General features: G+C 48.9%; 2 protein-coding genes across 3 annotated transcripts; both read right to left on the bottom strand.

Annotated features, from left to right (window-relative positions):
• Positions 1-253: 253 nt before the first annotated feature.
• Positions 254-10,354, bottom strand: slc75a1 (solute carrier family 75 member 1). 2 transcript variants are annotated; one of them, XM_088995385.1, is made up of 14 exons: positions 10,014-10,354; positions 9,453-9,735; positions 9,145-9,341; positions 8,563-8,659; positions 6,413-6,516; positions 4,360-4,518; positions 4,099-4,290; positions 3,158-3,260; positions 2,967-3,078; positions 2,777-2,885; positions 1,560-1,650; positions 1,343-1,390; positions 1,165-1,254; positions 254-1,085 (listed from the first exon to the last, which is right to left on the bottom strand). In XM_088995385.1, exons 3-14 carry the CDS (start codon positions 9,310-9,312, stop codon positions 1,000-1,002), a joined length of 1,359 nt encoding a protein of 452 aa, XP_088851511.1. In that variant the 5' UTR covers positions 9,313-9,341; positions 9,453-9,735; positions 10,014-10,354; the 3' UTR covers positions 254-999. The 2 variants fall into 2 exon arrangements, with proteins under 2 accessions (XP_088851511.1, XP_088851510.1); XM_088995384.1 differs by lacking the exon at positions 9,453-9,735 and having other exon boundaries at positions 10,014-10,351.
• A 423-nt stretch (positions 10,355-10,777) lies between these two features.
• LOC148899867 (zinc finger protein 462-like) lies at positions 10,778-25,823 on the bottom strand. Its single transcript, XM_088995377.1, has 10 exons — positions 25,682-25,823; positions 19,996-24,117; positions 18,593-18,828; positions 18,390-18,508; positions 17,209-17,331; positions 16,916-17,123; positions 15,291-15,433; positions 14,988-15,211; positions 14,334-14,838; positions 10,778-11,056 (listed from the first exon to the last, which is right to left on the bottom strand). Exons 2-10 carry the CDS (start codon positions 24,091-24,093, stop codon positions 10,953-10,955), a joined length of 5,760 nt encoding a protein of 1,919 aa, XP_088851503.1. The 5' UTR covers positions 24,094-24,117; positions 25,682-25,823; the 3' UTR covers positions 10,778-10,952.
• Between the last annotated feature and the right edge of the window lie 685 nt (positions 25,824-26,508).

The raw sequence follows: 26,508 nt of genomic DNA, 5'->3' as shown, positions 1-26,508 counted from the left end.
GTCGTACAGGAGTGGCCCATCCATCGATGAGAAGGTTTCTTCAGTCGTCATCTGGACTTCTTTCAAGACGGTGGCGGACGTTTCCCTTCTCATCCAAGAGGCTTCGTCAGACAACGAAAATTTGTGAGCGCATCCGCTTTATCATAATAAGAAGAATACATTCAATTTACAAGCGCCTTTGTGAACACCCAAGGACACTTTACAATACAACAATAAAAGCATGAATAAAATGACAAATAATCAAATCCAATAATCTTGTTTTTGAACATATTTCATTTGATTTATTGACCATAAAATAGAGGTCTTTTTAAGGCACCTGAACATTGAATGCTTGTTCTTGATACTAATAAAAAGGGAAGCACAGTATAAAATACTGACACACACACACACACACACATTCCTGGTTCAATGGTTTTGTGAGTTCTGGCTAAGGAGTGAGGACCACCCTTGCTGATAAGTTGAGAGCTAGAAGAACTAGTGTTCCATTTTCCCACTCCAACTTCTTTCAAAACAAAACAATAAAAAGTGGACTTGAAACTAAAATCACAGCAGGAGTGAGGTTTCTGAACGGCTACATTCAAAGTCCTCGCCCCTGTAGTGAATTTGGTTTGACCTTTTGTGGTAGTAACGTTTTCCTCTCGTTAACCACACTCTCACACACACATAAAAACACACAACGAGTAAAAAGTGTGTGTATCCAAGTGAAGTGAAAATACACAGCCAAAAAATCATTTTGGGGGAATTTGTGAGGACCTCTCTGACAGATTACCGGATGCATCTAGAGAGCCTCGAAAAGCCTTTAGAATGAAAAACTGTCGAGGAGCGGCCAAAAGGTCCTCACTTGTCCATAATGTCCTCACGACGTATGGCATGAAATGCGTGTGGTCCTCACAAGACTAACCATACAAAGACACACACACACACACACACACTCGTTGTTGTTTCCATGGCAAAGGAAGGAGCGTGCAAGCACGAAAAGGTCCGGAGTGTGAAGCGTGGTCAGACGCCGCTCAGCAGAACCAGCGGGACGACAAAGGAGGCCGACGTGACGAGGAAGCAGATGTGAGCCCCGGCCAGCCAGTAAACTCCAAACAGAAGAAGAAGAAGACAAGGCGGCCGGCTCTAAAAGACGTTCGTGGACACGTACGCGGGGGTTGAAGGTACCTGAGGAGGACACGACCGGGCCCAGAGCTCTTGCTAGCGCGCCCAGACTGCGCAGGATGCCCATCACGGTACCTTTCTGACTGGCCGAGCCTGCAGGACAGGAAGGAAGGATTCAAACCCGCGGCAAAATGTGTCTCTGTCTACCCCCACCCACATAAACAAAAAAGAGAGGACTGACCGTGTTCAGAGACAAGCGTGGATAGGCACGGAACCACCACCGCTGCCGCTAAAAACAACAAAAACAAAACAGGGCTTGTATTCGTCTTCGGCCGTCCTCTGGACTTCTTTCAAGGTGTTGCAAGTTTTGCTTCTCATCCGAAAAGCTTCGTCAGCTAACTAAAACTTTGCTGGTGGCTACGGCGTCGTGAGAAGTGAGGAGGTAGAGGGCTTCTCACCAAAGGAGTAAAGCGCCAAGCCGGCGTAAAGCATGCCGACGTTCCACGAGAAGCCAATCAGAAGGAAGGCCGGGATCAGGGTGGCCATGGCCTGAAAAGCAGACACGCCGACACTGGATGAAACTCGGGACCAAAAGGTTAGCCGACACCAGGGCAGACAACTGTGAAAAGTTGCCTGCCCGGCCAGAAAGTTGCCTGCCACATTTTTCACAACTTGAAACACAATAAGACGACTCATTGCAAAAAAAGACATTGTTGCAAAGTATTAAGGATTGTTTTGAATGAAGGATGTACCTACCACAAATGCTCCCTTGCTTAATTGATGGCTATCTAGCTAACTAGCTATTAGCTAGCTAGCTGGTTATCTATTTAACTCACTAGCTATCTATTGGCTGTCCGTCTAACTATCTAGCTATATATCTGGTTAGCTATCTGGCTAGCTATCTATTAGCTGGCTATCTAGCTAGCTATCTATTAGCCCTGGCAACCCCCCAAAGAAGGGGCAGGAAGCCAGAAACAAGTCCCTCGGGGAGCCCCCAATAGCCAAGCAAAGGCATGTTTATAATCATAATAATAATTATAATGATACATTTCATTTATAAGCGCCTTTCAAAACTCTCAAGGTCACTTTACAGTCACAGGATAAGTTGTCTGTGGGTGAGCAGCGGCAGCCACCTGCGCCAGCATTCACTCAACCCGGAATAACTCAAATCGATAGATAGAAATCTACCTAATAAACAGTGAATGGATAGCGAGCTAGATAGCTGATAGATAGCCAGCCAGCTAGATAAATAATAGATAGCAAATAGCTAGCGAGCTAGGTAGCCAGCTAGATAGCTAATAGACAGCAAATAGCTAGCCAGCTAGCTAATAGATAGCGAGCTAGATAGCCAGCTAGATAGCTAATAGACAGCAAATAGCTAGCCAGCTAGCTAGTTAATAGCGAGCTAGATAGCTGATAGATAGCCAGCCAGCTAGATAGCTAATACATAGCAAATAGCGAGCTAGCTAGGTAGCCAGCTAGCTAGCTAATAGACAGCTAATGGATAGTGAGCTAGATAGCTGATAGATAGCCAGCCAGCTAGATAGCTAATAGATAGCAAAAAGCTAGCTAGGTAGCCAGCTAGATAGCTAGCTAGCCAGTTAGCTAATACACTGAGTAGCTAGCTAGCTAATAAATAGCCAGCTAGCTAGCTAGCTCCTCCTCGTCCTCCTACCGTGCGGACGGCTTTGACGTGTTGTCCGGGTTGGATGGTGCGCGCGTAGCCGCCTTGGACGCAGGCCATGGCCACGCCCACAAAGAAGAACATCTTGCCTTGCTGCATGCTAGCGAGCCAAGTAGACAAGTACGAAAGTGTGCTTCAAGGAATCCAATCTGGCCAGCAACGAAGGAGCGCTACTTCCTACCTGCTAAAGCGGAAGCGCTGGTGCGTGAGGAAACTCAGCGTGAACTCCAGGCCGGAGAAGAGGAAGAGGTAGCAGAAATAAACCCGGCCAGACGCCTTCAGCTTCTCCATTCCTGCGGGCCGACCGCGCTTGAATCAACGAGCCGTTGCCATGAGCAACAAGACGGACACGCGAGCTAGCGCCTAGCTTACTTTGCGGCGAGGGCGGATCTTTGCCTCGGCTCACGGCCGAGAAGCTGAACAAGGCCGACGGGCTGAGCAGGTCTCCCAGGTCCCCAAAAGCGGACTGGGAGCCCTGAAATGGAAGACGTCTGTCTGCGGAAGCTCTCAGTCCGACACCTCTGGTCCATCCATCCATCCATCCATCGGTGAAAAGGTTTCTTCCTTCAGCCATCATCTGGACTTCTTTCAAGGTGTTGGCTTCTCATTCAAGAGGCTTTGTCAGCTAACTCAAATTTTGCTGGTAGCTCTGGCTATATATATATATATATATATATATATATATACAGTAAAGTCTGGTTATATCGATATGGGATATATCGATAGTCCCGGTTATATCGATATTTTTCGGACTCCCTTGAATATCGATATAACGAGACTTTACTGTATATATCCTTCGTGCGATGACGTAGCGATGCCAGACTCTGCTGTGATAGGTCCCTGCTCTCAGGTTGGGGGGAGCAGAGCACTACTCCCTGAGGCTACACTGATTACTACTGTTGTCCTGCCTGATTATGGGGTCTACGACTGGTATCACCTCATCAGCATAACGAAGCCTGTGTTGCCTCAGAAGTCCGTTGTAGAAACGATCCAAATTAAACCTCACATCGCCATGGCGATTTAGCAAAGGGGTTTGCTGCTTCTTTGACTCCCCTTTTCAAAGAATCTCTTTTCTTTGGCTAAGATTTTTACGTCATTGTCGTCAAATGAGTGGTTGCTAGCTTTTAGCTGCAGATGTAGCGCAGATTGAGGCCCACTCGTATGAACCCTAACCTCGCTGACGAAGCGTCTTGGATGACAAGCGAAACAAGAAGTCCAGAAAGACGGCTGAAGAAAGCTTCTCGTCGATGGATGGATGGTGAAGAAAAAAGCGCTCCCAAAGAGAGGAAGGGAGCGGTCGGACGGCGACCGACCTTGGCGGAGGGCGGGAGCGTTTCGGGCAGCGCGAGCCAAATGAAAAGGAGGTCGGCGGCGCTGAAGGCCAACGCCAGCAAGGCCGGCGTCCGGAAGAAGGCGTGGCCGGCGCCCTCGCGGCTGACGGCCAGGTACGCCCCCATCAGGGGTCCCGCCGTGAAGCCCACCGAGAAGGCCACGCCAATCATGGCCTGCAGAGTCAAAAGGAAGGAAGGAAGGAAGGCGCCGGCCGGAGACTCACTCGGGCTTTGGCCGCTTACCATCCCGCGCTGGCGAGCTTTGGGGTCGGCCACGTCGGCCACCGCCGCGGCGCAGAGGCTGACGTTGCCCTTGCACAAGCCGCCAATCACGCGGAACAAAAGGAAGACGGCGAAGCTGCCCGAAAACGCCCACAGCACGTAGGCCGCCATCATCCCCACCTGAAAACAGCAAACGGCAAACGGGAGGGACGGACGGACGGACGGACGGACGGGAGGGGAGGAAGGGACGGACGGGAGGGAGGGAGGGAGGGGAATTGCAGCTCTTTTCAGAGACATTCTTTTGGATCGGCTCAATAAAAAGATCCGACTCTTTTGGCTCCCTAATGGATCCTCAGTTTTGTTTTAGTTTTAATTAACTACCAAAAATCATGTCAAATGATGTGAAAAATGAATTACTCATGTAAAAAAAAAGAAAATACACGATATCAAATATTAGTTCGTTATAGTGATGGGAATTGCGGCTCTTTTCAGAGAGCCGCTTCTTTTGGCTCGGCTCAATAAAAAGATCCGACTCTTTTGGCTCCCAAATGGATCCTCAGTTTTGTTTTAGTTTTAATTAACTACCAAAAATCATGTCAAATGATGTGAAAAATGAATTACTCATGTAAAAAAAAATAATACACTATATCAAATATTAGTTCGTTATAGTGATGGGAATTGCGGCTCTTTTCAGAGAGCCGCTTCTTTTGGCTCGGCTCACTAAAAAGATCTGACTCTTTTGGCTCCCAAGTGGATCCTGAGTTTTGTTTTGTATTAATTAACTACCAAAAATCACATACAATGATGTGAAAAATGAATTACTCATGTAAAAAAAAATACACGATATCAAATATTAGTTCGTTATAGTGATGGGAATTGCGGCTCTTTTCAGAGAGCCGCTTCTTTTGGCTCGGCTCACTAAAAAGATCTGACTCTTTTGGCTCCCAAGTGGATCCTGAGTTTTGTTTTGTATTAATTAACTACCAAAAATCACATACAATGATGTGAAAAATGAATTACTCATGTAAAAAAAAATACACGATATCAAATATTAGTTCGTTATAGTGATGGGAATTGCGGCTCTTTTCAGAGAGCCGCTTCTTTTGGCTCGGCTCACTAAAAAGATCTGACTCTTTTGGCTCCCAAGTGGATCCTGAGTTTTGTTTTGTATTAATTAACTACCAAAAATTACGTACAATGATGTGAAAAATGAATTACTCATGTAAAAAAATACACTATATCAAATATTTCTATTTATATGGCTTGATTTATATGTGCACACAAGGAGTGATGGGAATTGTGGCTCTTTTCAGAAAGCCGGTTCTTTTGGCTCGGCTCACTAAAAAGATCCGGCTCTATTGGCTCCCGAGTTTGTTTGTGTGTTTGTTTTTGTCGCTTAAATTAATTAACTGCCACAAATCATGTAAATGATGTGGAAAAACGAATTACTCATGTAAAAAATACACCATATCAAATATTTTTATTGATATGGCTTGATTTCTATGCGCACAGTAGTGATGGGAATTCCGACTCATTTCAGGGAGCCGGTTCTTTTGGCCCGCTCACTAAAAAGATCCGACTCTTATGGCTCCCAAATGGCTCCTCAGTTTGTTTGTTGCTTAAATTAATGAACTACCAAAAATCATGTGAAATGGTGTGAAAATTACTCACGTAATTTCATGTATTAATTACTCGTGTAAAATAATACACCATATCAAATATTTTCATTGATATGGGAACTCTGGCTCTTTTCAGAGAGCCACTTATTTTTGCTCTTTTGGCTCCCAAATGGCCCGTCTGGTTTTTTTTGTTGTTGCTTAAATTAATGAACTACCAAAAATCATGTCAAATGATGTGAAAAACGAATGCACTATATCAAATATTTCTATTGATATGGCTGTTTTTGCTAACAACAGCATCATGCGATGCCATTTGTCCACCTGTCTACCTACCTTAACCCCCCTCCCGCCTTCTCCCCACTGCCGCCTGTGTGTCTGTCATTGTCCCCTCCCTCCTCTACCACGAATATCGACCAATCACGTGTGACAAAAGTGGACGAGAGTGCGGCCCTCACGGTGGTGAGGAGGAGCAAAGGTCGCCTGCCGTAGCGATCCGACAGAGCTCCGGTGATGGGCGACGACAAAAACTGCAGCAGGGAAAACAGCGAGCCCATCACACCTGAAAACAACAACCAGCAATTCAACCCATCATCATCATCATCATCATCATCATCCTTTTCATTTGTAAGCGCCTTTCAAAACTCTCAAGGTCACTTTACAGTCACAGGATCAGTTTTTATGAGGGTGAGCAGCGGAAGCCACCTGCGCCAGCGTTCACTAAACCTGGAATAACTCAAATAGATAGTAAGCTAGCTAGCTGACGGATAGCAAATAGATAGCCAACAGCTAGCCAACTAGACAATTTACAGCCAGCCAGCTAGACAGCTAATAGCTAGACAGCTAATAGCTAGCCAGCTAGCTGATGGATAGCTCATAAATAGCGAATAGATAGCCAGATAGCCAACAGCTAGCCAGCTAGACAGCTAATAGCGAGACAGCTAGCTGATTCATAGCTAATAAATAGGTAATAGCTAGATTGCCAACAGCTAGCCTTCTGCCTAGCTATCTGGCTGACTATTAGCGATTTTTTTCCTATCCATTAGCTAGCTAGGTAGCTATTAGCTGTCTATCTGACTGGCTGTATGGCGTCTAGGTGGCTAGCTTGTTGGCTATCTATTAGCTGGCTAGCTGTTGGATATCTATTAGCTATTTATTAGCTATCCATTAGCTGACTGGTTAGCTATTAGTAAGTGACAAGAAAAAAGGGTTTCAAAGATGCATTTGTGAAAACAATTTGCATGAATTGTATTCAACATTTTGAGGTATTCGATGTTGTTTCTTTTCCTTCATGTTTTTCTGACTTCTTCTATTAGTTTTGTGTTTTAGTTAGTTGTATTCCTTTTTTTTCATATGACAAAATGTTCTTTGTGCTAACGTGATGTAGCTGCAACCTGCCAGATTTATCATGATGCGCTATGAAATTGCGCAATCTGAGTCATGGCACATTAAAATGAATATTTAAATATATATTAATATTTCAAACAAATGTCTCGTTTTTTCTGCAACAATGTATTGACATCCTTTAATTTTTCTGGTATATTTGTTGATTTTATCGGATTGAAATTTGGGCTTAATTTTGTCACTTTTGTCAAAATGTTGATCTTTTTTATCTGAAATGTGGAGTTCAGGATGGGGGGGGGGGGATAGTCATTTTTTTATGCAATTATACCTGGGTATTTGTTATTTGTTTTTTGTTTGTGCCATTTGCATATTTTTCCATCTAGTGATTTGTTGTCATGATAAATTGTATTTTATTTATTATAGTATAGTGTAGTATAGTATAGTATAGCTTTGAAAGGTGTTTGAAATAAAAATGTATTATTATTTTTTTTATTATTATTATTATTATTATTATTATTATTATTATTATTATTATTATGAGCTGATTGTCTAGCTAACTACCTAGCTGGTTATCTATTTGCTATCTATTAGCTATCTAGCTGGCTGGCTAGCTATCTGGCTGGCTATCTGTTAGTTATATTGCTAGCTGTCTAAAAGGCTATCTATAGACTATCTATTAGATAGCTAGCTTTCTATCTATTTGAGTTACTTCTGGGTTGAGTGACTGCTGGCGCATGTGGCTGTCGCAGCTCACCCATAGAAAAAGACGTATCCTGTGACTGAAAAGTGACCTTGACAGTTTTGAAAGGCGCTTAGAAATGAAATGGATTATTATTAATTATTATTATTATTATTATTATTATTATTATTATTATTATTATTATCTGGCTGCCTCGCTGTTCGCTATCTGCTATCTGCTTGTTTTGACTTCCGGGTTGAGTGAACGTTGGTGCATGTGGCTGCCGCTGCTCACCCACAGAAATAATATCCTGTGACTGTAAAGTGTCCATGAGAGTTTTGAAAGGTGGTTAGAAATGAAACATATTATTAGTATTAGTATTGCGATTACTATTACTATTAGTCTTAGTATTACTGTTATTATTATTATTATAATTATTATTATTATTATTATCACTATTATTATAATTATTATTATTGTTATTATTATTATTATTATTATTATTATTCCTACTACTATTACTATCTACATGTTCTTGTGGAAGGAGTGGAAAGGTCGCCGCGGTGGGGTTGTGGGTGTGAATACCTCCGACGAGGACGCTGTTGTACTTGTTGTCCATGGGAATCCCCAGCGCCTCTTTCAAGACGTCCACGCTGCTCTGCAGTGACTGGTAGGTGGCATCCTGTCACGCAAAAACATCGTCAGACCGCACGCTAACACGCTAACGCGCTAAACAATGTAGCGCGGCAAGGGTGGGCGGGGCCACAAAGCACATTGCTTTGGATGTTTGTTTGTTTTTTTTCTTCACAATCCTTTCGGGATCATATCTAGTGTCTGAAATAACGTCTGCCCGGAAGCCCGGGGCGTGCAACTTTTACGTCGGGCGTACAACTTACAAAACGAACAAAGATTTGTTCTCAAAAAAAAAAAAAAAAAAAAAATCAGTTGTGAAAAATGGGGCAGGCAACTTTTCAGATTTGTCTGCCCTGGTGTCCGCTAACGTTTTCTCGGGACTTTCAGATACTGTCATCTCATCTCGATGATGACGATGATGCCCACCCGACCGTAAAAGCCACGACAAAGCGCAATCGGACGACGTTTGATTGCGTTTTGGTGTCCCAATGTAGCGGAAAGAGGCTAACGCGGGGCTAGCCTAGCCTAGCCTACCCCGGTGACGGCGTAGTGGTCCAGAATGGACGGCAGCAGAGGGAGGATGAGGGTGAAGGCCAGCAGGTCCAGCAGCAAGAGGACAAAGACCGCAAAGATCACCCGTGACGAGGACGGCGCCGCCGCCGCCGCCGCCGCCTCTTTGGACGCTTTGGTCCCACGTGACATTCTTCACCTTGACTTTCAAAACAAAATGTCTGGAGAACACGGGAGAAAAAAAAGGCCGTGAAAAAAGGACGCGACGCGACGCAACAGGACTTTGCCATTGACAAACGGGAAGACGGCAGAAACGAGCGCTTGACGTGTGCCTTTAAGGGGTGCGGCCTCCCGAGGATCACAAGTTGGCCTGAGGGAAAGGCAATTTGACGGTTCCGTTCAATGGACGACGCTAAAGAAGTTGGTTGGTCAGCCTGCACGTTTTGGCCATTTCAGATGCTCTCAAAGAAAAAAAATGGTGTCACTCGGGAAACAAAAAATGGCGTCGGTAAGAACCAAAAGTTGGACTGCTCACTTTGTGTTTTCACAACACGGACGACGACCTGGTCCAAAACGCCACGCGGTGATGTCATCCTCGTGGAGAAACAATACCGACTTTGCGAGAACAAAAGCGGCCAAGTGTGAAAAGTGGAGCGGCTTTTCCGTCCATATCTTCCCGCCGTCACTCGCCGTCAACTCGCCGAAACGCTAAGTAAGCCAAATACGTACAAGTGGAGAGAGCCTCTTTGCCCTTTTTCGATGACGATAAAGATGATTCGGATTCGGATTTCACACGGTACTTTTTCGTGAATGGAGACGAACGAACGAACGAGAGCCTCTCAGGCCGACGTCATTCGGCATCTTGATGGCGACGGACAGCGACAAACACTTACGAATTCTTGCGGCGAGAAATGACCGGGCGAGTCTTCCGTGACCGGACCGAACCGAACAGAACCGAACCGAAGCAAACTCTTGGCCGTCCCGCGCGCGATCATCCGCCGACTTTTGTGAGAGGAGAGCGAACCAGGAAGCGGAGTCGAAAAGGCTTCCTTTCGAAGCACACCGCGAGAGTGTCGTCAGAGTGACAGCTCCAAGAGGCGGAAATAAGTTGCCATTGCTTCACTTCTCTCCAAAAGAGGCGGCAACAAGTTGCCATTGCTTCACTTCTCTCCAAAAGAGGCGGCAACAAGTTGCCATTGCTTCACTTCTCTCCAAAAGAGGCGGCAACAAGTTGCCATTTGCAGCTTCTGTCCACGCTCGGCGTACAGCAGCGATGTGTCGTTCGCGAAAGAGCCGGTTTTTAAAGACGAATCTCTGACCGAAACGAAGAGAGCCGATTCCTAACAAGGAGCCGGAAATGGGAGCCCACTTTTTTTGTCCTCTATTCCACACCCCTGGTCTTCGGTTAAAGCCGCACGTGATTGGTCGATATCCGTGGAAGAGAAGGGAGGGGAGGATTACAGACCACGCAGCAGTGAGGAGAAGGGGGGAGTGATAGCAAATACATAGCCAGCTAGGTATCTTGCCAGACAGCCAGCCAGGGAGCTATATAAGTTGTTGATAGGCAGCTAGATAGCTAGCTAGCCTGAACACTTTTTTTTAACACGTACAGTAGTCGTCCATTTTGGAGAAAAAAAAGCACGAAAGGACATTGAACAACAGTTTTCCAAAGTTTTATTGAAACGATCCACCAAAACAAAGTGTCTTAAAAAAACTAAACCTTTTGAAAATGACTCAAATGTAGAAAAAGGTAATTTTTTTATTTTTATTTTTTTTCTTCCCCACGGGAGGACGTGAGAAATGTGAAAGGTGTAGTTGTCGATGTTGGCGGGCTACATTCCGTGACGAGACGCGTGACGCTGCATCTCTTCTTTGCTTGGGAGGTTTCGGCCACACAGGCTGCAAGGAAACGTCACGTCCAACGTCACGTCCACACCTGCCGCAACCACAAAAAGAAAGACAAGACAAGACATCCATCAAACATCTGATTGACAAGTTTATCACACGTGCTGTTTAAACATGTTGGAGCACCAAAAAAAAAACAACAACAACAACTGTGGGTGAGCAGCGGCAGCCACACGCGCCAACGTTCACTCAACGCAGAAGTAACTCAAATAGATAGAAAGCTAGCTAGCTAATACATAGCCAATAGATAGCTAATAGATATCTAGACAGACAGATAGCTAGCTAGATAGAGAAATAGCCAGCCATATAGCTAATAATAATAATCTATTTCATTTATAAGCACCTTTCAAAACTCTCATGGTCACTTTACAGTCGCAGGATCAGTTTTTCTGCGGGTGAGCGGCGGCACACCAGAGTTCACTCAACCCAAAAGTAACTCAACTAGATAGAAAGCTAGCTAGATAGCCAACAGATAGCTAATAGATAGCCAGCTAGACAGTTAGCTAACTAGCTAGATCGCCATATAGCTAATAGATAGCCAGCTACATAGCTAGCTAGCAGATAGCTAATAGATAGCAAATAGATAGCCAGCTAGGTAGCGAGCTAGATAGCCAGCGAGTTAGTCAGTGAGATAGATAGCTAGCCAGATAGCAAATAGATAGCCAGCGAGGTAGCTAGCTAGATAGGAATAGGACGCGGATGGATGGATGGACGGAGCGGCTCCTTCTGTCGGTCGGGCTTTCTAAAAGAATCATACCAGAATCTGAAAAGAGCCGCAATTCCCATCACGACAGTGTAGACAGGTACACTGGACACACATTATGCTCTTATTATTATTATTCAATTATTATCAATTTTACTAGTTGGCATGATAGCATTAAGAATATGAAAAGCAAATGAGTGACAGCTGATCATCAGACCAGAGTCACCACAGGGAAAGTCAAAGTTAGCATCCACTAACTCTGTGCACATATAAAGCAAGCCATATAAATACAAATATTTGATATAGTGTATTTTTTTACACGAGTAATTCATTTTTCATATAATTTTACATGATTTTTTAGTAGTTAATTAATTTAAGCAACAACAAAAAAAAACCTGAGGGGCCATTTGAGAGCCAAAAGAGCCGGATCTTTTTTGTGAGCCATCCAAAAGAACTGGCTCTCTGAAAAGAGCCGGAGGCCCATATAAATAAAAATATTTGATGTGGTGTATTTTTTACACGAGTAATTCGTTTTTCACATAATTTTACATCATTTTTTAGTAGTTAATTAATTTAAGCAACAAAAAAAAAACCTGAGGGGCCGTTTGTGAGCCAAAAGAGCCGGATCTTTTGAGTGAGCTCTGAAAGGAGGTGGAGTTCCAATATACAGTGAGACCTCAACTTACGAACTTCATTGGTTCCCAGACAGAGTGTGTAAGGCTAACAGTGTGTATCTCAAAAAAAAAATTCCCATAGGAAACCATTAAAATGGGAATAATCCGTTCCCGGGTTTCCATAAAATATACTTTTCAACTAAATAAGCCTTAAAACTACACACAGCATATCTTATCCTATGTATAATAAATGTGCTATTGTATTGTAATGAAAGAAATACACTGCATGGTATAATAAAGTCACTTTATTTACATTTGCGGTGGTCATTGATGGCTCTTAATTGACACCTGTTGCTTTCTGACTTGTAAGGTCTTACGAAACTGAGGCATCACATGATCATTCATCGTGTTGATGACTCTTATCGCCTTTTCTGGATGGAACTATTCAGTAAAAGCCTGCACATCAACTGTTGAATGGCCTGCTTCTGCTTGTCCTCTTGAAGGCAAATCAAATTCTCTGCGTTGATGACCTCATTATGGTCAGCAACAAGCTCCTCCATGTCATCTGCAGTCACTTGGAGTCCCGTAGGTGACGCCAGAGATTTTATGACAACAAAAGGCGCGAGTCCGATGATTCCACGGACGCGGAATAAAACGCGACAAAAGAAGGCGGGCGGGGCGAATAAAATGGCGCGCTCGCGTCTAACAATCACCTGGTGCAAAGCAAACTTTTGGAGCACAAGACATAGCGATGCACTTTGGTCGTAAACATGTCACTTGTGAGGTGACAGTGACTCGTTGAAATGAAATGAAATTGAAGCGTCGCGAGCGGCAGCCCCGCCCGAGCTGTCAACTCGCACGTGACTATTGACACGCTGTTCCGGTGTGTGTGAAAACACTAGCTCTGATTGGCTTACCGTGACACATGACTCTCCCCTTTAGCCAATCACAATCACTTCTATCGCATCTTGACAGGGGGGTGCGTTCAAGTGTAGCAACGCAAAAACGTCGGCGAGTGTTTGTCACCGCTCATTCACTTAGACAATGCTTTCCAAACAGCCTAGAGTCTTAAGAAGTCGTGCGCTATTCTGGAACCTGAACGCAGCCCAAGTCTTGGATGACAAACAGAGCAGAGCAGAGTAGACGTGTACGGCTGGTAGTTTCTTCAATTTATTCATAGTAACGCACCACATTTGAACTGAGGCTGAACACCAGCCTGTGGTGTTTATTTTCCGGTCCCATAACAGTAAAATTATCTGCAAAAAGCTCCAAGTAGGCGATGGACGTGTGAATTCAGAGAGAGGGGGTGGAACGTAGCGCCGGCTGGAGCGCTGTTCGGTCGTGTGCTTCTGCCAAAGATCACTTTCGACAGATCCGAAGGTCGTGTGCTTGATGGACCGGCCGTGGTGGGTGTGTATTATGAAAATAGTGCTTATTATAAGGCTTAATTTTCATAAATTTGACGTTCGTGTGATGAAAAGTTCATATTATAAGGCGTTCATAAGTTGAGGTCTCACTGTCAATACAAATATTTGATATAGTGTATTTTTTTACATGAGTAATTCGTTTTTCATATAATTTTACATGATTTTTTAGTACTTAATTAATTTAAGCAACAACAAAAAAAAACCTGAGGGGCCATTTGAGAGCCAAAAGAGCCGGATCTTTTGAGTGAGCTCTGAAAGGAGGTGGAGTTCCAATATAAATACAAATATTTGATATAGTGTATTTTTTTACATGAGAAATTCTTCTTTCACATAATTGTACATGGTTTTTGGTAGTTAATTAATTTAAGCAACAAAAACACTGAGGAGCCATTTGGGAGACAAAAAGAGCCGAATCTTTTTAGTGAGCCGAGCCAAAAGAAGCGGCTCTCTGCAAAGAGCCGCAGTTCCCCCCACTAATTGTTTGAGGACGAGCGTGCGATTCAGTGGCGACTCGTTCGATTTGCCGTAAAGGTGAAGAAAGGCCCTTTCGGGCTCCCTTTTTACCTTGCAGCTGAGATCCGTCGTCCATCTTGAGCCGCTTGCGCCCTCGGCGGCCTGCGCCGTCGTCCTCCTCGAGCGCTTGACAGAAGTTCCTTTTGGGCGTCTTGTGGCCCGGAAGCCAGGGCGACATTTCCCTCGGGAGGGTCTTCTCGACCACGTGGGCGGAGCCGGCGTGAGGCTCCTCCCCTTTGGCGGCGCCGCTCTCATTTTGCACTTTTGAGCCTTTTTGGTCGCCTTTCTCGGCTTGCTCGTGGGATGACGCCGCCTCCTCCTCTTTGCTCTCCGCATGGTTCTTGGCAGGAGAACCATCCTTCGCATGGTTTTGACCTTGTCGTTGGAGAGCGTCCGTCTGGCTTGGTTCCGGCGAGGCCTTCTTCCCACCAAGCGGCCTTTCCTTCAAAAAGTCTGTGACCTTGTCAAGGTCGGCCTCGTGTTCCTCCGTTTGCTCCTGCTCCTGTTCCAGTTGCTCCAGGATGACTTGGCCCACCAGTTCGTGGTTCCTCATCACCTGCAGGCGGGAAAAGGCATTGCAACGTCGTGGGCGGGGGCAAACAAAAGGCTTCTTCTGGTTCACCATGACCAGATCACCATGACGATAGAACCCAGAAGAAAACAAGACCGCTTTTGCTCACTTGTCAAAGTCAAGCGGCCGCTCACCTGATGCTTGGCGCACAGGTGCGCCTCCAGGTCGGCTAGCCGGGCGCAGTCAAAGTAGCAGAGGCGGCATCGGTACGGCGCGCGGCGCCGGTGCTTGGCGGCGTGCCAGCGCAGGTTGTCGGCGCTGCCGCTGCTGAAGGTGCACGCGTGGCAGCGGAAAACCAGGCCGCCGAGGTAACGCGACAGCTTGGCCCGACGCACCTCCATGGGGACCACGCGCTCCTCTGGCGAGGTCGCAATCGCGTAGGTGAGCGCCATGGGGGGAGGGGGTCAAAGGTCACGGCAGCGACGGCACACACGTACCGCGATGCAGCACCACGTGGTCGATCATGCGGTTCTTGTCGCTGCTTTGGTAGAGGCAGAAAGGGCAGCGCAGGCCCTCCGGCGGGGGCGCTTCCTGACGCCAGCCCGAATGATCGGCGTCCACGTGCACCCGCAACGCTCTCCTGGGGGGGAGGGGGAGGGGGGGGGGGGGGACGACACGCACGCATCACTACGACGGCAACAAAAAGATGCGGATCGTAGTGATGTGTCATTCGCGAACGAGCCGGATCTCGAAAGTGAACCAAGAGAGACGCTTCCTAGCAAGGAGCCGGAAACGAGGAAGGGGACAACGACACACACACACACACACACACACACACACACACACACACACACACACACACACACACACACACACACAGGCAGCAGTGAGGAGAAGGGGGGGGGGGCTACTTAGGCTAGACAGGTGGACAAACGGCATCACATTATGCTGCTATTATTATTCTATGATGATATTTTTGACTAGTTGGCATGATAGCATTATGAATATGAAAAGCAAATGAGCGACAGCTGATCATCAGACCAGAGTCACCGCAGCGAAAGTCAAAGTTAGCATCCGCTCACTCTGGGCACATAGAAATCAAGCCATATCAATACAAACATTTGATATAGTGCATTCGTTCTTCACATAATTTGACATGATTTTGGGGAGTTAATTAATTTAAGTCACAAAAAACTGAGGAGCCATTTAGGAGCCAATAGAGCCGGATCTTTCTAGAGAGCCGAGCCAAAAGAAGCGGCTCTCTCCAAAGAGCCGGAATTCCCATCACTAATATATATATATATATTAGTATATATATCTGCGATTTCAACAAAATGTCAGAATATATTATTGAAAAAACAACTTTGTGATAATAGCCAGCATGAATATGAATGTTTGTTCCTCATGATTGGTAAAAATCGAGCCAAATGATCGGAATAAAAGTGAATTTGCCGGCTCCATCCGCAAAGTTACTGCTAGCTAGCCTAAACGCTTGCATTCCGCTGCCTCTCACAGAAGTATATTGATGCTAACGTTAGCATAGGGCTTGTGGAACTGTCGCAGCTTGGAATTGAAGCGGATCGACGTGGGACAATCACTTTTGGTCAACGGATGCTTCATGTCTGTCTGCTTTCAACCGTTAGCTTGTAGCAGATGTGTGCAGGTTTTCGCCATGACGTCCCTGATCCACTGGTGAAAAGGACACTTTCATGCGCTTCTCTACCATCTCGAACCGCTTCATGTCACAAAAAGGGTACAGCAAGTGCTGACGAATGTGTTTTTGTGTTGTTCTATCATTTGTCATGTATTTTTGTTGACTTCAAGACGGCGCCGCGAGAGTGGCTGCCTTTACAGCAGCTCCTGTATTTTGCTTTTCTACTTCTTTCTTTCCTTCCTTCCTTCCTTTCATATAAGTTTGCTGCAGCCAAATGTCCATTTCTCCACTGCGAGACCAATAGAGGTACATCCAATCCAATCCAAGGACTTTTTGTTGAATGGCGGCCATGTTGTTTTGGCTCACTGAGCGCTCTGGACCTTTGCGACCCACGCCATTTTTTTTGGGGGCGGTGACGGACGAGCTCGGAGCGGGGTTGTGCGCGACGCCGTTTGCGGGCGGACTGACTTTAAGCCTGTGAAGAAGCGGCAGTCCTTGCACGCCAACAGCTTGCGGCCGTGTCGAGCCAGGTAGTGGCGCCGCATGCCGGGCAGATCCTCGCAAAAGAAGGAGCAGTTCTCGCAGCGTAGCGGGCCGCCGGTCGCCGCTCTGTTCTGCGCCATCAGCGTGAAGTGGCTGAGCTGTCGGCGGACCTCCGGGGGCTCCAGGTACCAGTCTGCGCCAGGTATGACGCAACGCCGTCGTGAGGAGGGCAGTTTGGGGGTCGGGGGTCACGATGCGCTTGCGACGAGGTGACTTGCCTTTGCTGCAGCCGTCATTGCTTTTGGCCAACGTTGCTCCGGAAGGGCAATCGGGAGCATCGCCGTCCACACGCGAGGCGGCGCCGCTCTCCCGTTTGTCGTCGCAAGTGTCAATCACGGTATCTGGACAAACGTGCGCGTGGACGCCACATGCGGCGATACCTTGGCTTACAAACTTCATTGGTTCCCCACAAAGTGTGTATCAGGCCAAAAGTGTGTATTCCAAACATTCATTTCCCATAGGAAACCACTCAACAACTTCACTGGTTCCCAGAAAGTGTGTGTACGGCCAAAAGTGTGCATTCCAAACATTAATTCCCCATAGGAAACCATTAAAATGAGAATAATCGGTTCCCAGGTCCCCATAAAACATCATTTGCGACTAAATAAGCCTTAAAACGACACAAACCAATAATAATAATAATAATACATTTCATTGATAAGTGCCTTCAAAACTCTCTAGGTCACTTTACAGTCACATGATCAGTTTTTCTGTGGGTGAGCAGCGGCAGCCACACGCGCTAGCGTTCACTCAACCCTGAAATAACTCAAATAGATTGAAAGCTAGCTAATAGCTAGCCAGCTAGATAGCAAGCCAGATAGCTAATATATAGCCAGCAAGATAGCAAATAGATAGCTAGCACGGTATCTAGATATTCACTCAAATAGATAGAAAGCTAGCTAATAGATTGGTAATAGAGAGCTAGCCAGCAAGCTAGACCGCTGAGAGATAAGATAGATAGCCAGCCAACTAGACCGCTAATAGCTAGCTAATGGATTGGAGGTCGTGGTCGTAAGTACAGGTGGACGTAAGTCGAGCCGGTCGTAAGTCGGATGTAACCTGTAGTTGAATGGTTCTCATTAGAAAAGTAGAAAGTAGAAAATGATGTTTTATGGGGACCTGGGAACGGCTTATTCTCATTTGAATGGTTTCCTATGGGGAATTAATGTTTGGAATGCACACACACTGGGAACAAGTTCGTAAGCCAAGGTATCACTGTACCGAATGGCAGTGAATGAGTTAATATCGCAAAAATGTCATTCTTTCATTTTCAGGGAAAAAAAAAAAAAAAAAAAGAGTTAATTCCTAAGTGATATGGGTCTGGAGTTATCCGAGTATGAAATGGGGGTGCATGTCCAAAAGTGCAAATGTCCTTGCCAAAAGATGGGCGTCAACCTACCCAGGTGCTTTTTCAGCATGTGGTTGTTCCACAGGACCAAGACGTTGGTGCGATACAAGCAGATGGAGCACTGGTAAGGACGGACGGTTCCGGACTTGTGGAGAAGATACTTGTTCAGGCTGGACAAAGGGACAAAAACAAAGTGGAGCTCATCTCCAAGATGGCCGCCGTGCGCCGCCATGGCCTAGCGGCGGCCATCTTACTTGAGCTGCGCCAGCGAGGCGGGCAGCTTCTTGATGGCGGCGAGCGCCCGGTGGCTGCGCTGGTGCGTGCGCAGCCCGTTGCTGGATTTGAAGGTGCGCTGGCACTGGTCGCACGCGTGCGTGTCGCCGGGCGACTCGGCTTCCGTCGCCTCGTGCCGGGCGGCCTTTTCGGGCCACGCCGCCACGCCCCCGCCTTCTTCTGCCGGCGCCGCGTCGACCCCAAGCTCTTCGGGGTCCTATTTTGGCCAAAACAAACAAACAAACAAACGCTGAGAAGGTTTCTTCAGCCGTCACCTGGACTTCTTCCAAGGCGTCGGACGTTTCCCTTGTCATCCAAGAGGCTTCATCAGCAAACTAAAATTTGCTGGTAGTTTTGGCGCTCCATATATAGATATAGATATATACAGTAAAGTCTGGTTATATCGATATATCGATAGTCCCGGTTATATCGATATTTTTTCGGACTCCCTTGAATATCGATATAACCAGACTTTACTGTATATATTCCTACTGTCTAGACGTGGCGGTTTCAGACTCTGCTATGACCTGCTCTCAGGTTGGGGGGAACACAGGACTATTTCCTACACTGATTACTTCTATTGTCCCGACCGATTACAAGTAACATCCGACGAGACAAGTTACAACCGAGTTCCATTCCGACCAAACCGTCGTAAGTCCAAATCCATTCAATAGAGAGTAGGAGGCTAAATGACCGGCAAACTCCCCCTTCTGGTGCCATCACGCGGTCGATTGCTGTACGCGAGTGCGATGCTGACTGGCTGGCCAAAAATTGTCATACGCGTTACTAGCCTGCTAGCACGTTGCCCTGCTAGGCGTATAAATCACATGTTTAAAATGGAGGTCGTAAGTGCGGGTGGTCGTAAGTCGAGCTGGTCGTTTGTCGGCTGAAGCTGGAAGTCTGCTTTGAAAGGGGAATCATAAAACAGCAAAACCCTTCACTAAAACGCCATGGCGGGGTGAGGTTCAATCATCGTTCCGACAACAGACTTCTTAGGCAACATAGGCTTAGTTATGTTGATGAGGTGATACCAGGGGGTCAATCAAGCCAGTCATACACCTCATAATCTGGCGGGACAATAGTAATCAGTGTAGCCTCAGGGAATAGTCCTCTGCTTCCCCCCAAACTGAGAGCAGGTGTGTCCGGCGCCGCCATGTCTGGACATTAGGGATGTACAAATAGGGCCGATACGACCAGTTCGCTGACAAAGCCTCTTGGATGAGAAGCGAAACATCCGACACCGTCAAATTTGTACAGAAGACGGCTGAAGAAACCTTTTCATCGATGGATGGACCACTACTGTACCACTGAGAACGTGCGGAAAAACTAACAACGTGAACAAAACCATCTCGGATCATTCGGGCGGAGGAAGGCGGCGACTAACCGCCGGCCTGGCCTTCTTCTTCTTTTTGCCCTGGGCGGAGCTCCCCTCCCGGTGCCGATCCAGGTGGAGGCTCAGAATCCTGATCCCGTTCAGCGTCTTGAGGCAGCGAGCGCAGCGGTACACGCCCGTGTTGCGGCCCGCCGGGTGGACCACGGAAAAGTCCGTTCGGCGCTCGGCGCCGTGGGCGTCGCGGTAATGGGCGAGCAAGAGCGCCGGCGAGTCAAAGGTCAGGTCGGGGCAGGTCTTGCATCGGGCGGGCCGGGGCGGCGGCGGCGGGTCACCGGGCTCCGAGTGGGGCGCCGGTCTTTTGCGCTTGTTGTACGCCATCAGCAGCCGGTCTCTGGTCTCCGGCTCCAGTTGGTGGGTCTTGTTGTAGTGGTAGGTCAGGTAGCGGCGCGCCCAGGTGGCGTAGTCGCACAGCCGGCACTCGTACAACGACCGCCCTCCTTCCGGGGGGGCTCGGGGCGGCTCCTCCGGGGCGGGCGCCGGCGCCGGCGCTCTCTTGACGCCGCCCAGGTAGAGCGGCGCAAAGTGCTTACGGAAGGCCTTCTTCCCGTGGCGGCCGGCGTAATGCGCCGCCAGCCGCGTCCTGATCAGCGACGAGTAGGAGCACAGCAGGCACCGGTACAGCGAGCGGCGGGCCTCCTTCCGGGGAGGCGGTTCTCGCTGGAGACGGGTGTCTGGCGGGGCGTCTTCGGGGGCGGCGGCGTGCGTCTTGGAGCAATGGATGGCCAGTTTCTTGAGCGACATGAAGATGGCCGGGCACGAGTGGCACAGGTAGCCTCGCTTGTTGTTGCTGCCCGCTTGGTAGTTGCTACTGATGACCACCTCGCCCCGTTGGAACTGGTCCACCTCCGCCGGGAAGTCCACGTGCATCATCTGGCAGTGCGTGGCCATGCCGTGCGGCCGCGAGTTGACGTAGGGGCAACACGGACACTTGTAGACCAGACGCTTGCTCCTGTTGCGGCCCGGGGGGCTCTCGGGGGTCCTCTCGGGGGGCCTCTCGGGGGGCCTCTCGGACTGGCAGAGAGGGAGAAAGTGTTTGCCGTAGGCCTCCTGGCCGTGCGTATTCTTGTAATGGCTCCCGAGCCGCTTCTTCTTGAAGTAGGAATTGGAGCAGAGGACGCAATGGAAGCGGCTGAGGTGAACGGCGGCGGGTCTGGCGGGGGGTCCGGCGGGCGGTCCGCCGGCCTTGTGCTTCCCGCGCACGTGTCGGTCAAAGGCCGCCTTGTCGCTGCAGCTGTAGGCGCAGCGCTGACACCTGAACACCGTCATTGTGATCTTGCCGGCGGCCTCCCGGGGGGTCTCGGCGTGGTCGCGCTGGTGGTGCCTCTCCAGCTTCTTTTGGCTCTGGTGGGTGAGCGGGCACAGGTGGCACAGGTAGCCTCGAAAGTGCGCCTCGGGGTCTTGCCGGTCGTGCAAGCGCGCCGCCTCCACGTAGCCGGCGTCCGCCCGCGACCGCAGCGTCTCGTGGCGCATTTGGCAGTGGGTGAGGACCCCCTGGTGCTTGGTGTTGACGTAGGTGCAGTAGGGACACTTGAAGACGCGCGCGCCGTCCGACTCTGTGGCGGCGCCGGCGTCCTGGCCAGATTCGGTGCGCTTTGGCGAGCCGTCGGGGGACTCCAGCGGGATCTGGTAGTCCTCGAAGCGGCCCCGGCGAGACTTGTGGCTCCCTTGGCCGTCGCTCGCTTTCCCCCGGCCGTCCTCCTCCAGGCACCAGGGGTGCACGGCCCGGTAATGCTCGCCAATTTCCCCCTCCGAGCCCGCCCGGAAAGAACAGGCTCGGCACGAATGCGCCTGGTCGCCGCTCCCGTCCGCCTCTACCGGGCCGTCGTCTTTGGACGGCGAGCTTGGGCGGCCTTCCCGTAAGCGGGCGCCGAGCAAATCCGGGGCGGGGCGGCTCTCGGGGTGCTCCTGGCGGTAGTGTTTGGACAAGGCGGAGGCTTTCCGGTGGGAGAAACGGCACAGGTGACAGCGGCGGTCCGAGCGGACGTGGTCGCCTTGCGTGAGGTAGACTTTGAAAACGGCCGAAGCGGCGCCGTTTCCCCGCCGGCATTTGGCGGCGTGCAGGCGGAAGAGTTTGGCGCTGTGGCTCTTGTAAGGGCAGCCTTTGCAGCGGAGGTTCTTGACTTTGGGAGGCCCCGCCGGGCGTTCCGCCGTCGCCCGGGGGGCCTCCTGTTTCTGCAGCAGCTCCAGAGTGCGAAAGGTGTACGACTGGATCTGTTTGGGCGTGGCCGCCCAGCCGTGGTGCCTCCGGGCGTAGTGCTGGACCACCTTGGACACGGTGCTCTTGCGGTAGTGGCACAAGTGGCAGAAGAAGGTGTGCTCGTCGCCCCGGTTCAGGATGGGGAGGGGCAGCGAGGGGGCAGAGGACGGCTGCTCCGCCCGGGCCGCCCCGTTCTGCAAACGGGCGTGAATCTCCCGGGTGTAGTCGGCGATGGCTTCGCCGCTGGTCCGAAGCTTGTCGTGCGTTTGGAACTGGTGGACCATCACGCCTTTGATGCTGGGGTTGGCGTAGTTGCATTTGGAGCAGAAGAACAAGTTCTCCGCGCGTTGGTAAACGTTGGAAGCGGCGCACTCCGAGTCCGGCCCTTTGTTCGATTCCGACTGGGCGCGCTGAGCTTTCGTTGGCCCTTTGGACATCTTGCAGACCTTTTGGTCGACGGGCGATTCCGACCGGAATTGGAGGATCTCCGCTGGGTCTTTGGCCTTTGCCTGAACTCGGGAGGCGCCTCCTGCGACGTCTCCGGAGACTTTGGCCGTGGTCCCTTTCCCCTTGGACTTCCCGTGCGCTTCAGAGTCGCGCCCCGACGACTTCAACTTCCCGTCGTCCCCGGTCGCCCTCGGCCGGTCGGCGCACGGGCGTTCCGGCGTCTCGGTGGGCGCCGCGCCGGCCTCTCGTTTGATCTTGTCGATGGTGACGGCCTCGGACGGGTGATTTTTTTGGTAGTGGACTTGCAAGACGATGACCGACCTGTGGCGAAAGGGGCAGCGCTTGCATTGGTACGAGGCGGCGCCGGGCTCGGTGTTCTCCAAAGCGGGCGTCCGGGCGGGGGACGGTTGCTGCGGCGGCGGCGGCGACACGTATTGGAGTAACTTCAAGCCGTTGAGCGCCCTCGCCGGGGGGTGGCGGTCTCGGTAGTGCTCCTTGAGCGCCGCCGAAGACTTGGCGGTGAAGGCGCAGGTGAAACACTTGAACGCCAGCTGGATTTGGTCTCGCCCGAGGGTAAAAATATCGGGCGAGCCCACGTGCCGGTCGCCGTAGTGCTTCCTCAGGTCGCTTTCCTCCGGGAACTCCACGGGACACGCCAGGCAGCGGAAGGTGGCGCTGCGATCGTTGCGGTCCTGGATGTAGTCGGCGTTGCAGCGAACGTACGGGTGGCGCTTGTGGTAGTGGGCCGACATTTGGCCCAGGTTGTCGCCTCGGTGGCCGCAGTGCTTGCAGTCGTAGGTCGCCGGACTGACCCCGGCGTCTTCGTCGTCTTCGCTAACTTCGAAGGAGATCTCCTTCCTGTCCGCCGCTTCTTGGGGGTCTTGGTCCGCCGCATGGGAGGTTCTCCGGTGCCCCTCGCCGGGCGCTTGGACCACGGGCCGCGTCCAATCCACCAGGAGGTGGTCTTCCTGCAGGAAATGGTTGCTGTTGGCGAGGTCGATGGTGGCGGGGCCCGCCTCGTTTGATTGGCAGTCGAACTGGTCTTCCGCCCCCGCGTCTGTCAAAGGCTTGCTGACGCCGGAGGTTTGTCGTGGCTTCTTGTAGGTCTTCAGGTCACGGTGCAAGATAGGAGTCGGCGGCGAGGGGGACACCAAATGCCGCTCCTCGTCATCTTTTTGGTGATGATTGGCTGACACCGGTGCGACTTTGGCTTCGCTTTCTTTGGTTACGTCTTCGGCGTCATTCAAAACCTGGGAGGGGTCGCTTTGAAGACCGCCGGGCGAGCTTTCAGGGGTGCTTTCGGAAGACCCGAGGACGCGGACGAGGTGTTCCGGCGAGGAAGCCTCACACTTGAAGGGCTGGCAAGGTTGTTCCGGTGAGGCGTCTTGGTTGCGCGCGGCGTCGTCATCGGCGTCCTCTTTTAGCTTGCCGTTGGAAGAGAGCATGGCAGCGCCGCAACCTACATGCGCCTACAAAAGCACACAAACAGAATGACGTGTCATCTCACCATCGTCTCTCCGGCTCCATCGTCGCAGTGGATGTTTACCTAGCTATCCAGCTGGCTTCTCGCTAGTTAGCGATTATCTATCTAGCTCCCTGGACGGCTATCTAGCTAGCTACGTATGAGCTATATAGCTATCTAGCTAGCTTTCTATCTATTGGTTCCCAGACAGAGTGTAAGGCGAAAAGTGTGTATCCCAAAAATTAATTTCCCATAGGAAACCATTGAAAAGAGAATAAGCCGTTCCCAGGTCCCCATAAAACATCATTTTCTACTTTCTAATTTTCTAATGAGAACCATTCAACTACAGGTAACATTTGACTTACGACCGACTCGACTTACGCCCACCCGTACTTACGACCACGACCTCCAATCTATTAGCTATCTATGAGCTAGCTATTAGCAGTCTAGTTGGCTGGCTATCTATCTTATCTATCAGCAGTCTAGCTCACTGTTAGCTCTCTATTAGCTAGCCAGCTTTCTATCTGTTTGAGTTACTTCCCGGTTGAGTGACCGCTAGCGCGTGTGGCTGCCACTGCTCACACGCAGAAAAAATATCCTGTGACTATGAAGTGTCCTTGAGAGTTTTATAAGGCGCTTCTAAATGAAATGGATTATTATTATTATTATTATTATTATATTTTACTTTGTACGTTGTTGCTTGTCATTGCCCAATATTAGCTATCTTGCTGGCTATTTGCTAGCTATCGAATAGCTACCTATTGGCTAGCTAATAGCTATCTAGATGGCTACTAGCTATCTCGATAGCTATCTAATAGCTATCGAGCTAGCTATCTATTAGCTAGCGTTGTATCTATTTGAGTTACTCCTGGGTTGAGTGAACGCTGGCGGTTGTGGCTGCCACTGCTCACCCAGAGAAAAAAACTTTTGCTGTGACTGTAAAGTGACCTGGAGAGTTTTGAAAGGCGTTTAGAAGTGAAATGGATTATTATTATCATTGTCCACTCATCCCAAAATCCCCATCCGGGCTTTGGGTAAACTCTGGTCCAAGGAACAACAAATGTGACGTCAAGCGCCATCCTCGTGACGTCAAAACGCTTTGGGCTTTTTACTTTACAATCCTGATGGGAGGGGGGAAAAAAACTAGAAAACAGCAAACTAGAAAACAACACGTTTTGTAGTTTGCCTGCTTGTGCTTTTATTGACTTGACACACATGGAAAACAAATACGTTTTGTAATCCCTTGTCACGACTTGATTACAAGTGATGCGAGAATGAGCACAAGTGGAAGCATCACAACAATGCTGGTGTGAAGAAGCTTCGAAGCTTCAGGACAGCCACGTAGCACACGATCCAATTGCAGACCAAATGCGGGGTTTAAAAGGCGTCCACGTGGATTTAAATGGTCAAATCCGGGCCACAATCGCTCAAGTGAGTCGAAAGTGGACAAGTCCAACTAGTAACCGATGCGTTGTGTGTGTGTGAGAGAGAGAGTCAATGGCAGACAAAGGCCGTGGGCGATTCCCACACATGGCGACTCGCTGGGCTGTAAATAAAAGATGGAGACTCACCTGGAAAGAGAAAAACCAGCCTTGGAGAGTTTAGAGCGCAACACCTCGAAGAGAAGACGCTGCTAACACAGCCCACATTTCCGCCATTTTTCGCGCGAGACAAAACAGACCGGCGTATGTCACGAGTCGACTTCTGGTTTAGGGTCGTGGCTCCTTCGCAGTAAAACAATTGACTCGCGCGCCGCCCGTGTTGCCTTGTCACCCCAAAGTGCCGCCTATCTTTTATACTGAAGGTAACGATACGGAAGTTTACTATCTTCAAATCATTCATTTCGTCACCTTTGCTTTCCGTATTGTCATGTGAAAAGCCGAGTTTTTTATCCTTTACGAAGCGTCTTTGTCGGGAAAAAAAAAATCGATTAAACATGATTATCATCATGTTCAATCAGCTAGTTTATTATTTATCATTTTATTTAGGGTTTTATTGTTTTGTGTATTGATTTTTGATTGTAAAGTGCCCTTTAGTGTTCTAAAAGGAGCTTGAAATTAAATGTATTATTATTATTATTATTATTATTTGTTGTTGTAATTTGTAGTCGTCACCACCAGATGGCAGACACAGTTGAGTTCCGACTGGACCGGATCTTATGCTGCATTCGAGGAAGGATACCAAGTCGGACGTTTCCGTCCTTCGACCAGACATTTACAACGATAACATTCTGCTTTTGAAGATCAACTGGTGAGTATATACAGTGATACCTCGGTTTTCGACCATAATCCGTTTCAGAAACCTGTTTGAAAACTGATTTGTTCAAAAACCGAAACAGCACTTTCCATTAAAATCAATGTAAAAAATCTTAATCCGTTCAAAGTCTAGAAAACAACTT

The sequence above is a fragment of the Hippocampus bargibanti genome, linkage group LG04 (assembly GCF_051943395.1).
Source record: "Hippocampus bargibanti isolate YZ-2025 linkage group LG04, ASM5194339v1, whole genome shotgun sequence".
Taxonomy (NCBI): domain Eukaryota; kingdom Metazoa; phylum Chordata; class Actinopteri; order Syngnathiformes; family Syngnathidae; genus Hippocampus; species Hippocampus bargibanti.
This window is presented reverse-complemented; position numbering and strand designations above follow the sequence as displayed.

Bases quoted from the DNA above. Each gene is read 5' to 3' on its own strand.
- slc75a1 (XM_088995385.1), bottom strand. From the start codon at position 9,312: ATGTCACGTGGGACCAAAGCGTCCAAAGAGGCGGCGGCGGCGGCGGCG. The intron at 3,079-3,157 runs GTAAGCTAGGCG...GTCGGCCCGCAG, and splicing joins AGATCCGCCCTCGCCGCAAA to GAATGGAGAAGCTGAAGGCG. The intron at 1,255-1,342 runs GTCAGTCCTCTC...CCTGTCCTGCAG, and splicing joins CACGCTTGTCTCTGAACACG to GCTCGGCCAGTCAGAAAGGT.
- LOC148899867 (XM_088995377.1), bottom strand. From the start codon at position 24,093: ATGCTCTCTTCCAACGGCAAGCTAAAAGAGGACGCCGATGACGACGCC. The intron at 17,124-17,208 runs GCAAGTCACCTC...TACCTGGCGCAG, and splicing joins CAATGACGGCTGCAGCAAAG to ACTGGTACCTGGAGCCCCCG. The intron at 15,212-15,290 runs GTACGTGTGTGC...CGACCTCGCCAG, and splicing joins CCACGTGGTGCTGCATCGCG to AGGAGCGCGTGGTCCCCATG.